Consider the following 18,758-nt stretch of genomic DNA (forward strand, 5'->3'; position numbering starts at 1 on the left):
CTCAGGTATAAGGTATGTGATTTTCTATGCATTTGGAAGAGAGTATACAAAAGAAGGAAAAGGGAGGGAAAATGTCAAACTGCATTTGGAAACCATCTAGTCTGTAAACAGCAATAACAACATAAATAGCCTTTTTATATAGTTAATGTATATTTAGTAGGAAAATAACATAATATTGCACAAATGCGTGTTTTGCTATGGAAGGCAATAATAAAAGGAGTAGAATCACAGAAAAACTGTCCCATATCACAATCTGTATGAGAAAGTTTATGATTTAAAAAAAAGTTTTAGGTAAATTTCATTTTGCTGAAACATTCACGTGTAACCTGCATGCAAACATAATTTGTAGTTTCTGCCCAAGCGGATTTCTGTTTTGCAATACTTTAAGGTAGGCTACACTTTCTTTCTGATGCATTTCAGCAGGAATGCAAACATGACATTTCTTTACAAAAGCTGATCTTCAATTAAATTAAATTCAGCTGATAAAATATGTACTAAAATAATATCACTTTCGATTATTTGGCAGTATTTTCAAAAATGGTTTAAATGAAGAATCTTCCCTTTTCTGACCCATTATGTTGCCAACAAATAAAGCAGCCTACAAGTAGCAAGCTTAGAAACAGATGCAGAAGAAGGAATATTTAAGACATATTTCCTACATACTATTTCTTAAAAGGATTGAGAATATTATCTGATAAACTAGCATGCAATATGTAAACAATAGATTTTTTCTGAATTATTTTTTCACAACTTTATCTATCACATTCTTAGGTATTAGCCATGGAAGTGAATAATAAGAGAAAGAGAATCATCATCAAGGAAGGATTAGGAGAATGGCAGCAACCTAAACCAGAAAAGTGAACATATATAAAAGGGAAAAATAATATAATAGTATATCTCTAGTCTTGTTCATAGACTTGTCTTTTTAATGAGCTATTAATGAGGTATTAATGAGGTTTTATGAACAAAATAGGGCATGATAGTGATGGGTAACATCTGTATTCACCTTTTCATGAGAGATGTGCATTTGTTCTTGTGAAGTAGCAACTCCTTCTCTAGTTCTTGTTATTACCATTTGTTCTGTGGCTTTATCAGCGGTAACTACTACCGTTGCCTCCTTTCTCATCTGATTTTTATAGCAACAGACAAACAAAAACCAAAGCCTTAGAATTCATTTTAACAAATTGTTCATCAAAAGAAAAGGAGGAGGAAAAATAAGGAAGAAACATAAGTGAAGGGAAAATGCAAAGGAAGAGTTATTTATGTCTAGTGAGGAAAGTGTAAATGAGACACTAGGGGAAAAAGTCCATCAGTGTGAGAATAATGTTAGCGAATATCTGACACGGGAGACTACAGGATCACTCTCATAGAAGGTATTAGAGATCCATCCTTTAGAAATGGTTTAAGAATCATTAGTACAATCCTGCTACGGTGGAAAGTGAGGGAATAAACAGTCCATGAACACTCTTTTGCAGTCCAGAGGGTCTGTATGAGTATGCATGCTTTTGGGGTGCAAGAGGTAGTATCTTGTTAATTTCTCACAGCGAAACGTGCCTGGTTTGCATGTTGGATGAAGGGAAAAGGGGGAAATTATAGAGTATCTGTGCTCTACTTCTACCTGCTCTTGCACAGGCTGAACGTGGACTGCAGTCATTGCTGTCCTTTTAGCAGTTTGCTCTACAATACTTGGAGCTGGTTCTCTCACCATGGCTTGATCAACAGCAGCAACAACCGTAGCAACAGCTGCTGTTTTTTCACTGTCCTTTCTCACCTATATTAGTCACACCAAAAGACATGTTTTCACATTTTGCATATACCCAGAAGAAGCACAAAACAAATACGTAGACAAAATGCTGGAGTCAGAGAAGCATTCAAATATTTCCAGCAGACCTCTCAAGACAGCAGTTATACACAAACTCTCACTACAGGAGTTACACACAAGTTTTTACACACAGCCTCTCAGATTACATTTAGCAGATCTATTCAGCAGGGATGAATCCACACTCTGAGCAAAACTAATGTTCTTCGCAAAAAGAAACTTTACCTCTCTAGCAGCAGCTGCAACCTCAGCAGCAGCAGCAGCAGCTGCAGCAGCACCGCTAACGGTCACTTGCTCTTGGACCCCGTATCTCCCCTCCCATCTTTCTTCAGTTCTTATTTGGGTAGATACTCTGGTTTCCTTCATCTGGGCTTCATACTGGGTTGCAGCATAACCTTCCTGCTTCCAGGGCGGAAGAACTTCAGCCCCAGTTGTTGTCACTACCTGTGTTTTACGGATTGGAGACGGGGATTTCACTGATCTAATAGGTGAGGTGGAGATTCTGCCAGCAGGAGAAACGGACCTAATGAGAAAATATACCATTAATACAATTAATGTAATATTACACAGTGAAAACTATATAAAAAAATTTAGCCAGAACTAGAATTCACTCTCATTTTAAGGCACCTTCAGTATTTTGTAAGGTTTTTCTTTTTTTGAAAAAAAGAAAGGTCCATTGTCCCTCCGGCTTTATTTTTCTAAGAATTCTACTTGAAAATCAGGATTCATCTGTTTCTAGTGTTATGCTTAATGTGCATTTTTGTCTTATTCATAACTGTAACACACCATTTTAGTAGCCTAACCAGATTTCTAAGGGGAAATAAGGGCACATGTCAAAGGGTGTGTAATTCAAACATCCGCATTTAAAATACAAAAATACTTTGTTAATCTCCGTTTGCTTTGTGTTCTTTCTCCTAATAGGAACAATTTAAAGGTTTGCATGCTGGGGGTATTATGTATTATATTTGTGGTGCCGTCTCTGTAGAGAGACGAAATTATTCCAGTCAACACTCTGTAAAAATGTCATGTGGCAGCCACCTAGCAACAACACAGCTAGATCTGCTCCTGTCCTAGATGTCATTTCAATGTGCCACCCATACACGCATGACCGTACAGGCAAGCTTCATGATCAGGGTCTAAATTCTTTCTCATACGTTCATTTACAAATCCCACCACGCTAATTTGTAGATGCTTGGAAAATGGTGAAAGAACAAAATTCTAAACTTTGATATTCCAAAAGTTTAATCCTACTGTTGGCAAATAGTAATAAAACACTTTTGAAAATGCTTTAGTAGTCTTTCTAACTTAGATTTTCTTGAAGAGGAATTATTTGATGCATTTCTCTGATACCATTGAAAAATGCTCAACTGTTGCTGCAGTAGGGGGCAGTAGTGTCATACATTAATTTTCAAATTTATTTTCTGAAGTAACTTAGATCTAAAAGTGGTTTGAGTAGCCGTTATGTATGTCCTTTAGATGGCACTACTATATTAGTCTTTCCTCTATGTGGCTTGTGAATTACAGCTAGTTACTATCAATATACTTCTAGTAAACACTTCTAGTTCTTGCAAATTAATCTCAGTGGGGCAAAATTCACCAGCGTGCCGAGCACTGTCAATTTAAATGGGGTTGTGCTGAGTGCTCAGCCCAGAGAGGCTTTGCTTCCTCGGTGTTGATGCTTGTGACCATGAGACAGCAGAACTTTGAAATCAATTATCTCTTTGCCCCTCTTAACTCTTAGCACAGACTTATTGGTGTCTCCCAAACAAATTCCTTTCTCACCCTCCTGAGACCTTCTGTGCAGCAGAGCTAAACCTCATTTTGCTAAAACCGCAGTTATTCTGTCTAGCTTCAAAACTTTATTTCTATAGTCATTGTCAGCATGTTCGTTAACATATGTTCACCATTTTTTATATTGAGCCTTCTATCCGGTTTGCCACTCACCAGAATATCTTTGCTCTTTTCTCTGTTCATATAAAATAATTATTAAGGGCCACCTGCCCTACTGTTTTCTTTCCTAACTTTCCTCATGAACCTGGAGCTTAAAGGATTAACTCAGCTGTATGTGGAGTGATCAAACAGAATGTATTACTCAAAGAATTTTCTGTCATACAGGATGGAAAATTTACAGCAAAGGAAAGCACATCTCTTATAACAGTGACAAGTATAGCAAATCACAAGCCACAGCCAGAACAAACTCGCAGTCAGTATCAAGTCAGTGCCTTCTTCTGTTTTATACTACGTTCTCACTCTAAAGCATTACTGCTATACGTGGAAATGATTCAAAAAGCAATCTTATTTGAAAGATTAATGAGGCTTACCTTACTGGTGAGGGTGTGGGTGCTCTAACATGTCTTACAGGTGACGGTGATTGTCTTACAGGTGATGGTGATTGCTGTCGCACCATTTGTGCTTTTGCAGCAATTATTGGTGGGGTTGGTGACTTTGATGTAGGTCTAGGAGGCATTCGTGGAGGTGTTTTGTGTGGGAGCTGTTGTGCTGTAGCGCCTTCTATGACCATTTCAACACTTGTAAGTGATCTGGCATCAAAGTGGGCTTCAAGCTTCTACAATGAAATCAAGAAAAGAAGTCTGACATACTGTAGAAGTAATCAACCATACTTAAGTCTTACCTCCTTTGGTTTTGAAAAATATACCTTTTCAATTCTAGCTTGTCTAGTTTGTGAAATCTGAGCAGTCGAAACAATTGTCTTTGTCTTTTTAGCAGGAACGGCTTCTTCCTCACCTTTTGGAAGAGAAAAAATGATCAGGAGAATTGCATATGGCAATAAACAATATAGAGTTTAAAAAACACAGAAAATTCAGAAAAAAATAGTCGATTCCAATTATATACCAACATATATAAACAACAGAAAAAGAATTAACTAGGTGTCTGTTTTTCCTGTATTATCTGTAGAGAGATAACTGTGAAAACAGTTGAAATTGTGTTGTCTTTATCCTCAGTTAAAAGAAGACCTAAACTCAGACAAAAAAATCTTCGGCAAATTTCAACTGAGAAGTAATTTTTACAGTAAATTAATAATTCTTGAAAAATAAGTTACAACTGAACTTATTGATAAAAGATTGATTGTAGTCATCCACAGCATGCCATTATAACAATGAATGATTTCTTATTTTCATGGCTTACAACTTCAGCTCCATTACCTTGAATCAGCAGTTCGGCTGTTGAAGTTGCACGTCCCACGTTATTTGTGGCATTTACTGAATAGGTCCCGGAGTCTTCAGGATAAGCTTCTGCAATTATTAAGCTATAAAGGTCTCCTTCTTGTGAAATTTTAAAATCGGGGGAGCTTTGGATTTCTACTCCATCCCGATAGAACTTCACCACAGGTGTAGGGATTCCAGTCACTCTCACGTCAAGTCGAACTTGACTTCCCTGCCTTGCAGTCATGCTCTGTAGTCGTTGAGAGAAGTTTGGTGGTGCTGTTCCAACTGCAGTTTTATTGAAAAAATAAAAATAACTACATGTATAAAAATTAAAAAAATTACTACAGTTTAAAAAAATGGACAAAGGACTTAATATTTTCATTACAAGTGCACAAAGTCTATTTCTGCCTTATGTGCTACTGACAGGCGAATTCCTTCTCAAATATTTAAAAGTATTAAGAATTGATTTTGCTGAAGCACAGAAATCCTTAATTTTGTGTGTGTGTAAAACCTCTATGTCCATAACTTCAAAAGTTTCCAGGATTAGAGACGTGTTGATTATAACCATGTGTGCGCCTGGGTCTGTAATCAAGTCTGGCTCTTCAAGTAATTCCACTAAATAGCATAAGGGCTCCATACTGCAAAACTTTAGCCTTACAGGAGTAGTTCAGCTGTAGCCAGTGTGAGAAAAGATTACATTAAGAGAAGTACATAGTGCTAGGGGATGTGTTTGCAATCATGATTAGCAGTTTATTAGACCGGCTGTAAGGTGTGAAGGGCTCTGTTGAAAACTACTGGTGAGGAAATACACTGAACTCCAGACTGCTACAGGAAAAGGAATATTCTTGCTGATGATGTGTTATAAATTCAAATTTTTTAGGTATTTTTGACATTTTTGCTATTGTTCCCTTTCTCATCCCCGCTAGCAGAGAGAAGTGCCATTCTTTAGCTGCACGATACCTGTGACAAGTAGCTCGGCGGTACTAGTCGCTTGCCCAGATCCATTGGTGGCTTGTACAGTGTACCTTCCGCTGTGGGCTTCTGTCACGGTGGGGATCACCAGTTTAGCGCGGCCATCACTAAACGAGATCTGCACACCCGGCAGAGTTGCAGCGGAAAGAACCTGGCCATCCCGATACCAGCTCACCTCAGGAACTGGGGAACCTGAAGAAAAAAGAAGACAAAGAAATTGCACGCGCTCCGTATCCAGTTACCATAATACTTGCTCATACATATGCACAGTTACTTTCAATGACACTGAAGTGCGACAGCATTGGCGCAGATCTATGATTACACTTCCAGCAGCCTTGTAGAAAGGTCTTTAAAATAAGCAGGGCAATAGGACAAAGGCACAGGCTATTGCGTTTAGGAAATCACCGGAGTGGACTGTGGTGTTTGACAGCCCTATTGAAGAAGAGTAGTCCATCATATTTGAAAATTAGAAGAGGGGATAAATAAATGCTTACACGGATTTAGGGGTTGTTTTTTTTTTTTTTTTTTTGTTTTTGTTGTATTGTTTTTGCTAGTATCTAAGTAGTACTGCTTACTCCTTACAAAATTATCCAGTCTGATAGTTTGAAGACAAAGTCAGACCCTCCAGCCAAGTTAAATAGTTGTGCTAACAATAAATGGTTTTAGGAAATAAAGTGCTAGGAAAGGTGGTTGTTGTAGACATTAACGTCAAGAGTTATTAATGTGGTTTTTTGGTTTCTTTTCTGTAGAGTGATGACTCTTTGGCTTTGGTGGAAAGCAGTCAGCTGGAATCAGCTGATCTTTTAGTGTTCAAATACATTATTCTCTTGGAGTCAGGGCCATGAGCAAGGGTCAGTTAGTCAAAAAGATTCCAGCTATAGCCACAACTGGGTTTTTTTTTTTAGCTTCAAATGTTGATTTAAATTCCTAATGGGAAACCTTTTTCTGGTGTTCTACTCAGTCAACTCTACTAAGCAAGTGAAATCTTTTTGACAAACAAGTAATGCTCTTATGAGAGTCATATAAATAGTAATTATATATAGTTATTATAAAATTATATTATAATATATAATATATTATATATTATATATATATTATAAATTATAAATAGTAAAGCAGTAATTTAAGCAGTCAGTTCCAGCACAGAGTCTCCTCTCTGCTCCTAGAACAGCATTTCTCTGAGATGGAAATCATTGCAAATAGGTATTTACTTCACGGATTTCCCTAGGCAGATTGAATCACCAATTTCACTGCAAAGAAGCTGAGTGAGATCTGAGACTGCTCTTGCTGGAGCTGCTCTAATCTTCCAAATTCCACTCTGTGATTTGGAAGAGGACAACAGAAATCTGCTTTCTTATAAATACATTTATTATATCCCTTTTAAATACATTTATTTATTTGCATTATGTATGTGCCATGATTATGGCTGTGAGAGAATAAAATGAAAGAGAAGCTGAGATATGCAGATAGAAGCTTTTATTGGAAGTGTGCGGTCATATCAGACTTAACTAGGAAAGCTATAATTTTTACTCATAGCAGAAAAACTACTTTTTACATATATGCACAATGCAAATATACACACACTGAAAGAAAGACTGTGGACAGTTTTAGAGGAGATTAGAAATCAGAAGGGAAGAACACATTTAAGCTCTGTTAATTTCATAGATGGTAGTTATCAAATAGCCTTGACAGGGGTTGATACAATTCAATTTCGTGCAACTCATATAAGACATCTTGGGCTTTATTTTTATAAACACAAGGTATATCCAGCAATTCTCACTGATCCAGAGCTATATGTATTCAATATTTGTATGGATCAAAGTGTCTTTAGACAAGCAGAAGTTATATCATTAGTAGTGAATTTCTTGAAATATTGCCACAATTTTTAATTTTTTCTTAGTGCAGCATCATATGATGTTAACGTGGGCACTTGTGCTGAAGGTCAACAAGGCCTGTGTTTTAAAAAATGAAGGTTATTTTCATGCCTCGGGCTGGCATGTCCAAGAGACCGAAAGTTAGAAGCCATTTTTGAAAATCTGAGCCTAAATACTTGACTAAAAGAAACCTCAAATTACAGACTTAATTGCATTCTGTTAGTCCCACACCACATAGCTAGGGACTAAAAATAAGGTCTGTCTTAGAATATAGCTATTTTTGCTTGGACTATGTGGAGTAGGAGCTCGCTGTTATACATGCCAAATTACACTATAACTTGAATAGTTATTATTAGGACAGTCCTCTTTACTTCAAAGCAGTCACTTGTTTTCCGGCGCTTTAACGCCAAACACCAGAAAACGAACGTGAAGTCCCTCAACTTCGCTGCTTAAGCTGCGGCATTCAACGCGATGGTCCTGACGGCGGCGCGGCAGGGACGGCCCACGTACGAACAGCCTCGGGGCCGCCTGCGGGAGCGGGCCGAGCGCGCGGGCTGCCTCGCGCTCTGTGACACGCGGCAAGCGCGCGCGCGCGAGCGAGCGAAGGCCGCGTGCCCAGCGCGCTGCGGCGGGCGCTGCGGCGGGCGCAGCCCCAGCGCCAGCAGCTCCGCAGCGCCCCGCGGCAGAGACGGGCCGTCTCGCGGCCCCTCGTCGCTGCTCGACCGGTTGGGCCATCCCTACGGTAGCGCCCTAGCTGCTCGGGCAGTGCTGGGTTTGAACCACAGGCTACGGGCCTGTGCTTCCTAGGTGCGGGCGGAGGTGCTGGGTACCTTTGTCAGACACTAAGCCTTTGCACTGTGGCACTTAATTCACCGTCTGGTACGACGGTGTGATTCACCTGTTCCAGTGACTGCAAAATTGCATCTCACGTGGTTGCCAAGCTCTTCTTGGTACTCTTAGACTGACTGGGCTCTTCAGGGTCAATCTGCAGCTCTGCGTTGCTAGCTGACTTGTATACTAAGCAGCAGTGTTACCAGAGATAAAATCTGAATGTGAAATTCATAATTTGTGACAGACAGGACAGACTATATAACAGAAATGCAACTGTGTAGTCTCTGATATTATGTAATCAATTCAGGAGATAAATCATTCCCAATTTTTTTATGCATTAGAAAAACTAAATATCAAACTAAAACCAAGTCACTGTCAGATCCATCAATCTCGGTAAGTGGTTTTGGGCCAGAAGAGCTATTCCAGAATCCCACAGTGTGGAAAAAACTGGAGATTACCTCATGTCAAATTTGGGAATAAAATACAAATATGGTAAATGCAGTTAGAAAAACTGCTGCACTTCCTCTTAGTAAAAAATCAAGTTCCCCTCCCACATACTCCATGATATCACACAAATGAAAATAGCTGAAATCACATATTCGTCCATAATGGTAACATCCCAGCTGGTGCTGATGATACATTTATCTGTTTCTTTTTAATAGTCAGTGGATTTATTTGAAAGAAACTGCTCACATAAAACATATTGATAATGAAGGAGGCCAGGATGGTTAACATAAGATTACGGGGCCCAGTAGCAAAGTATAGCATGAGATAATATCATTGATACAAACCACAGAAATGGAGGTACTGAAACATCTTATATGCACCACTGCCAGCCAAAGGGTGCAAGTGATCACCCACAGTGGACCACAGATGTCAGAGAGCATTACATTTGGATAGACCTTGTGCTTGCACCTGTTCTGGATCATCTGTGTAGTTTTAGATTGAGGAGAGTGTTTTATGGTATGTGGGTTGTCATATTGCTAATGCCTGTAAGACAATATAAATCCCTCGGCAGGAGCATATGTCATTTCTTCTTAGTCACTGCCAATGTCAGAGGCACTCTTAGAACAGGGTGTTGTTTTTTCTGGCAAGTAATCTCAGGTTTTGCATAGCATTTGGCACACACTAGCACTGACTTCTTGGGTATTTTCACTGTGCGCAAATCAACAAAATGAAGCTTTCTTTAAAATGAAGTGCATTTTTAAATAGCATCACCTTCACTATACTAATCCAGCCCTGAGTTCTCATCTGTGCACTTATATCTACCAAACTCGCGGTTGGTACTGTCTGCAGTGGCCACATGGATCTAGGTTTTTTTTTCCTTTTAACTCTCTGCCAGAACCCTGAAATTAAGTAAAGTCAAGGAGATTCCAAAGAAGGTAGAAACTCAAAATAATGTCTAGTACAGGGCCAATGAAGAACTGGCATATGACATCCTTTTTGCATCTTGACCCCCTCATTCTGTCTTATTATCACCTGAAGAAGATTACTGTCTGTACGTCTGGGGGTCCCTTATTAGCACAGTATGTATTTTTATGCCCATTCCTTTTCTTTCTACCATTTTCCTCCAATCTTGATGATTCTAATATACATGAGAACTTACATTGCCACCAGCCCTGCTGGCAGGATGAGTGGCTATTGCCTGGGAACCCCTGTAACTTTAAGCAGCTTTATGAAGCATGTTTACAGAAATCTTACAGCACGGCACAATGTGTTATCTGATGTGGATGTCTTCACATATCAACACCGATCTTTAGATTTAGACTTGATCTAAATTCATTTGGATTATGATCTATCAAAGTGTTTTAATTTGTTTTGCACAGCATAAACATTACCAAAGGGAAAAAAAAAAAAAAGTTCTTGCAAGAATAGATCAAAGCCTTACCACTAATATGAGCCTCAAAGGTTGCGGCACTACCCTCCAGTGCCACAACACTTTGTAAAGGCTGCGTAAACGTTGGTGCTTTTGTCGCCATCTTTACAGGCACTCTGAAAGCAACAAAAACATAATTAGATATCAACAGTCAATCTCTCTAAAATTGTTACAATACACACATCTTTCTTACTAGACTTTAGGAATATTTCTAATTACTCATAATAATTCAGTCTTCTCAGCTTTAAATCACATTGGCCTGGTGAGATGTGAGCAATGCAGATTTTGACAAAGCTGTGTAGCAACTTACTCTCTTACACCACTGAGTTGCATGCAAAACCGCTATATTTAGTGAAGCTTTAATTTGGCATCACAAGTATGCAGCAGGAGATGAAGTTCTGCTGCTGATATTTTCCCTGAGTCATTGCATGACCTTGTGCAGGTCATCTAGCCTCTACTTCTCCATTAATCTCCTTTGTCTAAAGAGAAAATAATCTCCATGTAAAAGTTCCTTGAAATGAATTGAGAACGTTTTGGTAGTACAAAACATTTGCAGCCTTCAGAGGGAAGGCAAGTAGTTCGCTGAGTAGCAAATTAAATGAAATGTGAACATCCACCATCCATCTGGCTTTTAATAATTAAAAAATTGCTGGGAGGCTTCCTTTTAAAGGCAATCTAAGTAGTGAATTTTATGCAACAGCATAGTGGCATTAAAGACGCATATAAAATTCAACTGTTTCTTAGAGAGTATCTCAGTGGAATTTTGAATATGAAGAGGCAGCCACCTTTGAAATGTGAGCTAGGGTATAAGGTAGCCACTGACACTGATGGCTTGAACAACTGCAGATCCATGTGAAATCTGAAAGAAAAAAAGTTTGCCTTCTCTTCCTATGAAATGAGATCCTACTTTGAAACAACGCACTGCAATGAGAAAAGCTTCTATATCAGAACTATTTTTTATATTTTGCATGTATATAGTTATTTACTGACATTGAATTTAAAGGAATTAATTTGAAAGCTTTTAAAACTTAGGTTGTATATCTCCTTAATAGAGTCACACACATTTTAAACTGAAGTCAAATTTTTTCTCATTAAAATAATTTCCCTTGTCAGTAGAGCATGTCTTTCCAAATAAGAATTAACCTCATAATCTTTCCAAATCAACCTCACTCATACATTTATTCTTGTTTACTTTGGCTTTTGTGTCTTATTTTGTGGCAGTCCCAGACCTAACTTTAAAATTAATGAGAAGATGAAGTTTCTTGACTTTGAGCCAGATTTACGCTACCTTCAAATGGGGTGAAAATTATTCACGATATGAGTTTTCTCATCGAAATCAGTGCCTGGAATCTACATATAGAAAGTGATTAAGGGCAGAAATGGACACTGTATTGGGATTTTGAGCTGTTTTATATTGCCTTTACTGGTTATTTGGATAGTTGTTCCCGCTTGAAGGTGACATAGTCTTTTATCAGAATTTTCAGCTCTCAGAGGAGAAAAAAACATGCCCCAGTTAGAGAGAAATGACCAATATTTCATCACAACACAACATTTGTTTTCTGAAAGGAAGATGAAGACAAATATCTATTACATATAATTCACCAAGCTCTACTCCAGTTATAACTGAATGTTTTGAAGATCAGTTAAAATATACAGAAATAATTTTATAATGTAAATAAGCATTATGAAAACTCATATAATTTCTGCCCTCCAAAACAGATTGGAAATCATTTAATTAAGTATAACTGTCACCGAGTTAAGGAAAAGTTTACATATCTCATTGTCTAGGCAAATTTCCATGATGGAGAACTGATCTTATAAGGCTTTTTGAATAATTAGGATTAAAAGGTATGCATCTGAAATGTCATGTTCCAAAAATAGCCTTCCCAGCTATGAATGACAGCAGACAAGTGTTCCAGAGCTGCAATGTAATTGATACCTTAGCAGTTGATTCCCTTAAAAAGTCATCAGTGCTTAGCTGATACCATATGCATTTTATCAGAGCTATTCTTGGAGCTTCTCAGTTTATCTCTCAGTAGCATAACCTTGAACACTCCCAAAAGAAAGGAGTTTTTAAGTCAAGCAGACATTTTCATGCATTTTTAAAACTTAATTTAAATAGTCTTTAACAGTAAATATCCCAGAAAAAAAAATTGCTGAATGTTATCAAAACTTACCCCCTAAAATTTAAGACATCAGTCTTACTAGGGGACTTTAATGCTCCTCGTCTTTACTTTGATACCTATATCCCATGCATGCACATTTATATAACATAGCAAGATCATTAATGACTGACAAAATAGACTAGCAAAAGCATGTTACTAACCTGATTTCTCAAAGTGCCTGTAAGAGTGGGCTAAGCCCAACGAAAGCTCCTTGAACGACGTCCTTATCCAGAGTAAGATTTTTTTAGGCAATCCCAGCATGAGAAATGTAGAGCCTCTAATCATAAAAACAGAACTACACAGTCTTGACAGTGTAGTTTTGTTTTTTTGCAATCCCTACACCCGAGGCGAGGCGGGGAATGCACGACTGCTCAGAAGTGCTAACATAGTTGTTTTACTTTATATACCCCAGCTCCGCTGACACATCTGCATCGTCACGTAGGAGCCAATTCTGATTGGTTTCCTAAAGGAAAGTATCTTGGAAGAGGGTATCCACTCCATGTAACTATACACCACTTGTTGGTTTGATTGACAAGTCTAATTTTGGAAGTACAAAAGAGATTCACTGAGGAAATGTGAATCTGTCCCAAAGACATGTTGGTTTATAATTCAGTTTGGTTTATAATGCCCAGTTTACAAGCCATTGCACATTTCCTAAGTCATAAGCATAAGAAGGCAAAAGTAAGAAAGAAGCGTTTTAGCACAGGGCATGGACAAGCCAGGAGTAGTCCTACCTATCAGTGAGATTCAGCCTTACTTTCGTGCATTCTAAAACAACCAAGAAGCTACCAAGTGCATCTGTCAATCACCAGGCTAAATAAGCAAACTGAGCTCAGACATGTGCCAGCACACTATTAAAATACGTTGTTTAACTGATTTTTTTTCCATAATTACAAATTGTATTTGGTAACATACAGATCTGAGACCCTTCTTTGTTTTCTTCTACAATCTTTCTGTTGGCAGTTGGATGTTCCAAGTAGCTGAGCTTAACGAATAACCTCAGAAGTGCAGGGATATGGACTTTGTGAAAGTAAAGAAACACAAACAACTACTGCCATTGCTTGAAATGCAGATTTTTAAGTCTGATAGCTCTTTTCAAGGCCCGTAGAGGCCTTATGCAGACCAGAGAGTTAATCAGCCACAGATTAGCTTATTAGTTTGAGAGTTTTCACAGGCCCAGCTTCCCCAGCTAATTGTATTGCTAGATAAATTGCTTCAGAAACAGAGGTCACAAGTCAGAAGATAATTCTTATCTCTAACTGGAACTGGAGCTGTATCACCACAACCCCTCATCTGCCTGTTTTCCTTGCCAGCATCTTACTCAAACATCCTTTTCCTTTCCTATAACATGGAAGGTGTATAGCTCTTATCATGCAAACCATTTAAGCACATAACTGTCTCATAAGACTACTAGTGCTTGAAGTCAAGTATGTGCTTAGGTGTTTTGGTAAATATAGGACTTCAGGCTGTTGCTCCCAAGATCCACACTGAAAAAGATCCCCTGGCTCTTTATGAATGTTATCCTTGTAGCACATTTGTTCCTGCTAAGGGAAGGAGGAGCCCAAGAACTTCATAGCATCAATCCCATCCCTTGACCAAAAAGTTCCAGTAGGCACAGAATACCAAATGCAAGGGAAATTGCAGTTGGGAAAAGTGGTATAAAGTTCTCACAGAGGGTACTTAGAAAAGTAAACACAGACTGGAGTTTTGTAATATCAGGTCCACTTATCTTTGAAAGCAACCTGAAAAAAAGCTCCAGCAAGAGCTCCAGAAACCGCCTCAGTCAGAGAAGAACACCATGATCCTTTAGAGGTTGATTATACATGAGATACCTGAGAGAAACAAGAAATGACATATTGCTGTGGGTTCATAAAATAATTTCAGAAATTTGATTTGCCCTTTAACTTATCCATCCAGTAAAGTGTCAGCTTTAAGACCTCTCTTGTCATACAGCAGTAGCAGTAAAAGAAACTGGAATAGCCTCCTATGTTGCTACCGTCTGAACACTCAGAGAGGTTGAGAGTCAGAGTACGATGCCTCTTTCATAACATTTTGGTCCCAATGGATGTCAGAGAGCCTAATTTCTCTACATAAAAGTTGGAGTGACAAAAAATGCAAAATTTCTCATTAGTGAGGATACTTCAGCTACAGTATATGTCCAAAGAAATTTATGTAAAAGATAGGTCAGAATAATCCTAAATAGAGACTTGCTAGATTACCAGATGATAGTTTTTCTCTCTAGTTGAACACTTAAAATTCCAGTGAAAAAATAAACCTTGAGAAATAACACAGGCTAATATCTGCAAATTTATCTAAATAAAACAGCTACTTTAATGATGATGACTAAGTAAAATAAAAAATGAAAATGCTCATGAAAATGTGATAATTTCTAAAGGACAAAAATACGTAAATTGTCACTTCTGATGGTACGAAAAGGCTAGAAATTCAAATTCTTCTATTTCTATCAGAGAAAGGGTCAACTACAATTAACAAGAATACATTAAATAGATTAATAAAATTACAAGAAAAAATATTTTGCTGCATCTGAATATATAAACCAAATATTTTATATTTTATACAGCTCTGACCAACTCTACATGCTTTAAAATAAGTGCCGCTCCATTATTTTTCTGTAAGTTTTACATTTGCATGTGATCACTGTTAAATCTATTAGCATACTAATAAAAGTCTATACCACCTCCGTTTTTTACTTTTGCTGGCTGATTCAGAAATGAAATCAAATGAAATCATGTGTCCTACATGCCTTCTGTTAACAGAATCAGCTCTGGTGTGATTTATGCATTTGTTTAATGTCACAATGTAGAATATCTGCAAAATAAACCAGAAGGATGACTTCTGTCTTAACACTGCATAGCAAAGACACCGCTGGTAAAAACCTGGCATTACGTCTTTGCTCCAGGATCAAGCAGAAGTCAGATCAAGATAATGACAGAGAAAATTTTTTGAGGTATACATACAATAAAGCGATTATTATTAGAATTTAAACATTTGCTTCAGTTTTTTATTAAGTGTAAACTATATTTGCCAATATTACTATAGTATATATATCATATTGTATAATAATAACAATGCATTTGAGAAATGCAACCTTTAACATAGTGAAACATTGTGGTATGGATCCCAGCAACCCCTTTGTATGTGATTTACTTTGATTTGTTCTAATAATCCTATTGACCTGATGAGTGGAGCTGCACAGAAGAAAATTTAGTAGGCTCATGAGAAGATGCCTTGAAAGATTAAGATTTTAATAGTCAGAGAGAGTCATTATTTCTTAAATACTGAAGGTTTCACATTGTTGTTTAAGCAATGTTTCAATTTATTTGTTTTTGAAGTGAGATTTTCTAATTTGTTTTTAAAAAAAAATCTCAAACTTTCTTTTTCTTCATTATTTGCTGAACAGCAGTGTAGTGCTGTGTGCTGTAGCTGGACACCCAATGGCACACAAACCCTGCATTTCTTTGCTAGTCTCTTCATGTCTCTATACATGCTAACCGGTAAATTGAATGGCAAGAAGCAGTATCATCTGCTTTACTTCATTTTCCCTCACTCCCTTCATTCTTTGATCTTTTCTTTGCTGAGAGAATAACTTGCTATGAACCTCCTGGATATATATTTCCTTCTATATATTATTTCCATGTCACTCTGCCCACCCAACCAAACATGCAGAACCAAGGAAGTCATGAAAAAAAAATCACTTGGTCCCATTAGAAAGAACTTTTAAGCCATAAGATGTTGCCCTAAATACTTAGAGACCTGACAAAACACAACCCAAAGAGAAATGTATTTAGATCTTATACCTTGCTATATTTCCAGTTTTCTGAAATCTACTTTCAAATGTTACAGTTTTTCAAACATTACAGAGGAAACAACTCTTGTTTTTTTATACCTTCTTTCCCTTACCCCCTCGCCCCTTCTACTTTCTTTAACCTTAGAAATAACTGAACAATTCCTCTCCTAATCTTCAAACCATTAAATCCTAGTCTGAAATCAAAGCATAAAAATTTCCACCACCCTCTCGGCCTTCCCTCCTCCCACGAGCGCTCTAAACAATACTTCGCAATGACACCTACAGCTCTTTAAAAACAGGCCCTGAACTGCATAACATTCACAAGAACAGCACTTGTGGGCTGCAGTTGGCTTCTGAAAAGCTGCAGCATTTTCAGATGTTCACAACTCTTAGATGAGCTATCACTGCAGATTATGTGACCTCTATTAATCATTTTCAATGGAAACTAAAACTTCTTTACAGAAAATTGTTATACTCATTACCAAAGAAGGCACTGTTAGTTGCTGTAGCACAAAAAATAACACAGAACTAATGAATAGCAGTTTTTGAAACTACTGTAGCTACTTCACAGGTGAGTTAACTTACTGGGAACTTGACTGGATTTATTTGGGTGCAGAATAGTTATCAGATTCTGTATTCACTAACTTCATGTTGACAGTCATCATTCAGATCGTGTCCTTGTAAACGTCCAAGGAGAACAGGCAGGAATTTACAGACATTACTTTAAAGCTCTTGTGTCGCAAACTTTCCTTATGTATTATTTCTTTATGTATCATCCCCCTACATCTACATATGCAGAACAAGGAAGGAATTAAAAAATACTTACTTGGAACCTCACCTTAAAAATTGTGGTCCAGTCAACAAAACCTAAGAACCTGAAAAAGGAATATATTAAGTAAGTAATGTCCAGCTGGTCCATTTCCTTCCACAAAACAACAGGTTGAATCATAATATCAAGGACATATTTTAACATGGAGATAGTCCTCGGAATTTAATAAATACGTATACCCTGTCAAATTTCTAGGATCTTTTAAGAAATTTATGAGCATGTATGATTTATTAAAAGAACAGAAACCAGGCATCATGTTTTGTAACTGATCCATTCCTTGGGATCATTTGGAGCAAAAGATGTGCTGCTTGTTGGCAAAAGAGGGTTACTGCATTTTTGTTTACCTGTTTATAAACAGAATTTTCTACTATTTTGTAACAAGACCGTAAGTAAGAACACATATGCAATTTTCTGTTTTGCCTCATCTATTATTTAGCAAAAAATGAACATATTTTTAAATGAAGTTGTGATACATAAACCAAGGGGAGGAAAAGCACATCTCAAATACAAAATCTCAAGTTATGCTCGCAGGCTGACAAGCAAGAGAAAAAGGACGAAGAGCCCAACTCCCTAACCATGCTTGCTGAGGAATCAGGAGCAGCAGGCACTGAGTTCTACGATTTCATTTCTGCAGAATGGCTTTTAAAAACGGTAATTTTATATGCCATGCTTATGGAGTCCAGTTGATAAAAGAACATCCATTTTCATTTTTGATCATTTTTTGAGGTGTCTGATTCTACTTTACCAGTCTTCAGAAAGTGAATACAATTTTAAAAAACAGTATTTTCTCTTAAATCTTTAAACAAAATAGGCAAAAGGCACTCAGCTAATAGAAATGTAATCACGTGGGATCCACAGGACATTTGATATTTGTCTCCATTCCATTTTGGAAAAAAACTGTGAGATGCAGGGTAAGCAAGCAGAGCGAGCACCCCAGTCCCGGCTGCTATATTTGTGTGCATGCATAAACAGCCTTGTGACTCTTCTGTGGGCAGGATGCCGCTGACTGCCGTACCGTCAAGCAACTGATTTATGTGATCAGGGGAAGACATGTACATCATATTTCTTTCAGCTCATTTCCTCTCTAGGTCTGCAGTTTAATTTAGAGAGAAATGTGAGTTTCTATCTGTCTGCCCACATTTTCTTGGAGACAGGTTTTCATGGTTTAGTACTAAGATTGAGACAACTCTCAAAATATTATTGCAGGCTATTTTGCACAGGTGAAATTTACCTGGATGAATCATGAAGATGCTGTACTGCTTTTGCCCCTGTCTGCTCTGTTAGAAGTTTGAATGGATTCCTGTGTTATATAGACCAATATAGGCCTAACATAATACGATGTTTACATAAAGAATGCCAAAATGTTATAAAACAGGCAGCTGGAGAAAACACATATGCATCTGTTGTGTTGGCCAAG

At 37.7% G+C, this 18,758-nt stretch overlaps 1 protein-coding gene across 9 annotated transcripts in view; it reads right to left on the reverse strand.

Annotated features, from left to right (window-relative positions):
- Nucleotides 1-13,059, reverse strand: part of TTN (titin) — a 242,512-nt gene extending 229,453 nt beyond the window's left edge. For all 9 annotated transcript variants that reach the window (XM_062578197.1, XM_062578204.1, XM_062578203.1 and 6 more), the window contains exons 1-9: nucleotides 12,866-13,059; nucleotides 10,552-10,655; nucleotides 5,947-6,150; nucleotides 4,984-5,271; nucleotides 4,476-4,564; nucleotides 4,141-4,385; nucleotides 2,045-2,342; nucleotides 1,619-1,771; nucleotides 1,007-1,126 (exon numbers count right to left, since the gene is read on the reverse strand). In XM_062578197.1, the coding sequence (XP_062434181.1) occupies nucleotides 1,007-1,126; nucleotides 1,619-1,771; nucleotides 2,045-2,342; nucleotides 4,141-4,385; nucleotides 4,476-4,564; nucleotides 4,984-5,271; nucleotides 5,947-6,150; nucleotides 10,552-10,642 (1,488 nt within the window). In that variant the 5' untranslated portion in view covers nucleotides 10,643-10,655; nucleotides 12,866-13,059. The remainder of the gene's footprint in view (nucleotides 1-1,006; nucleotides 1,127-1,618; nucleotides 1,772-2,044; nucleotides 2,343-4,140; nucleotides 4,386-4,475; nucleotides 4,565-4,983; nucleotides 5,272-5,946; nucleotides 6,151-10,551; nucleotides 10,656-12,865) is intronic.
- Between the last annotated feature and the right edge of the window lie 5,699 nt (nucleotides 13,060-18,758).

The sequence above is a fragment of the Rhea pennata genome, chromosome 6 (genome assembly GCF_028389875.1).
Source record: "Rhea pennata isolate bPtePen1 chromosome 6, bPtePen1.pri, whole genome shotgun sequence".
Taxonomy (NCBI): domain Eukaryota; kingdom Metazoa; phylum Chordata; class Aves; order Rheiformes; family Rheidae; genus Rhea; species Rhea pennata.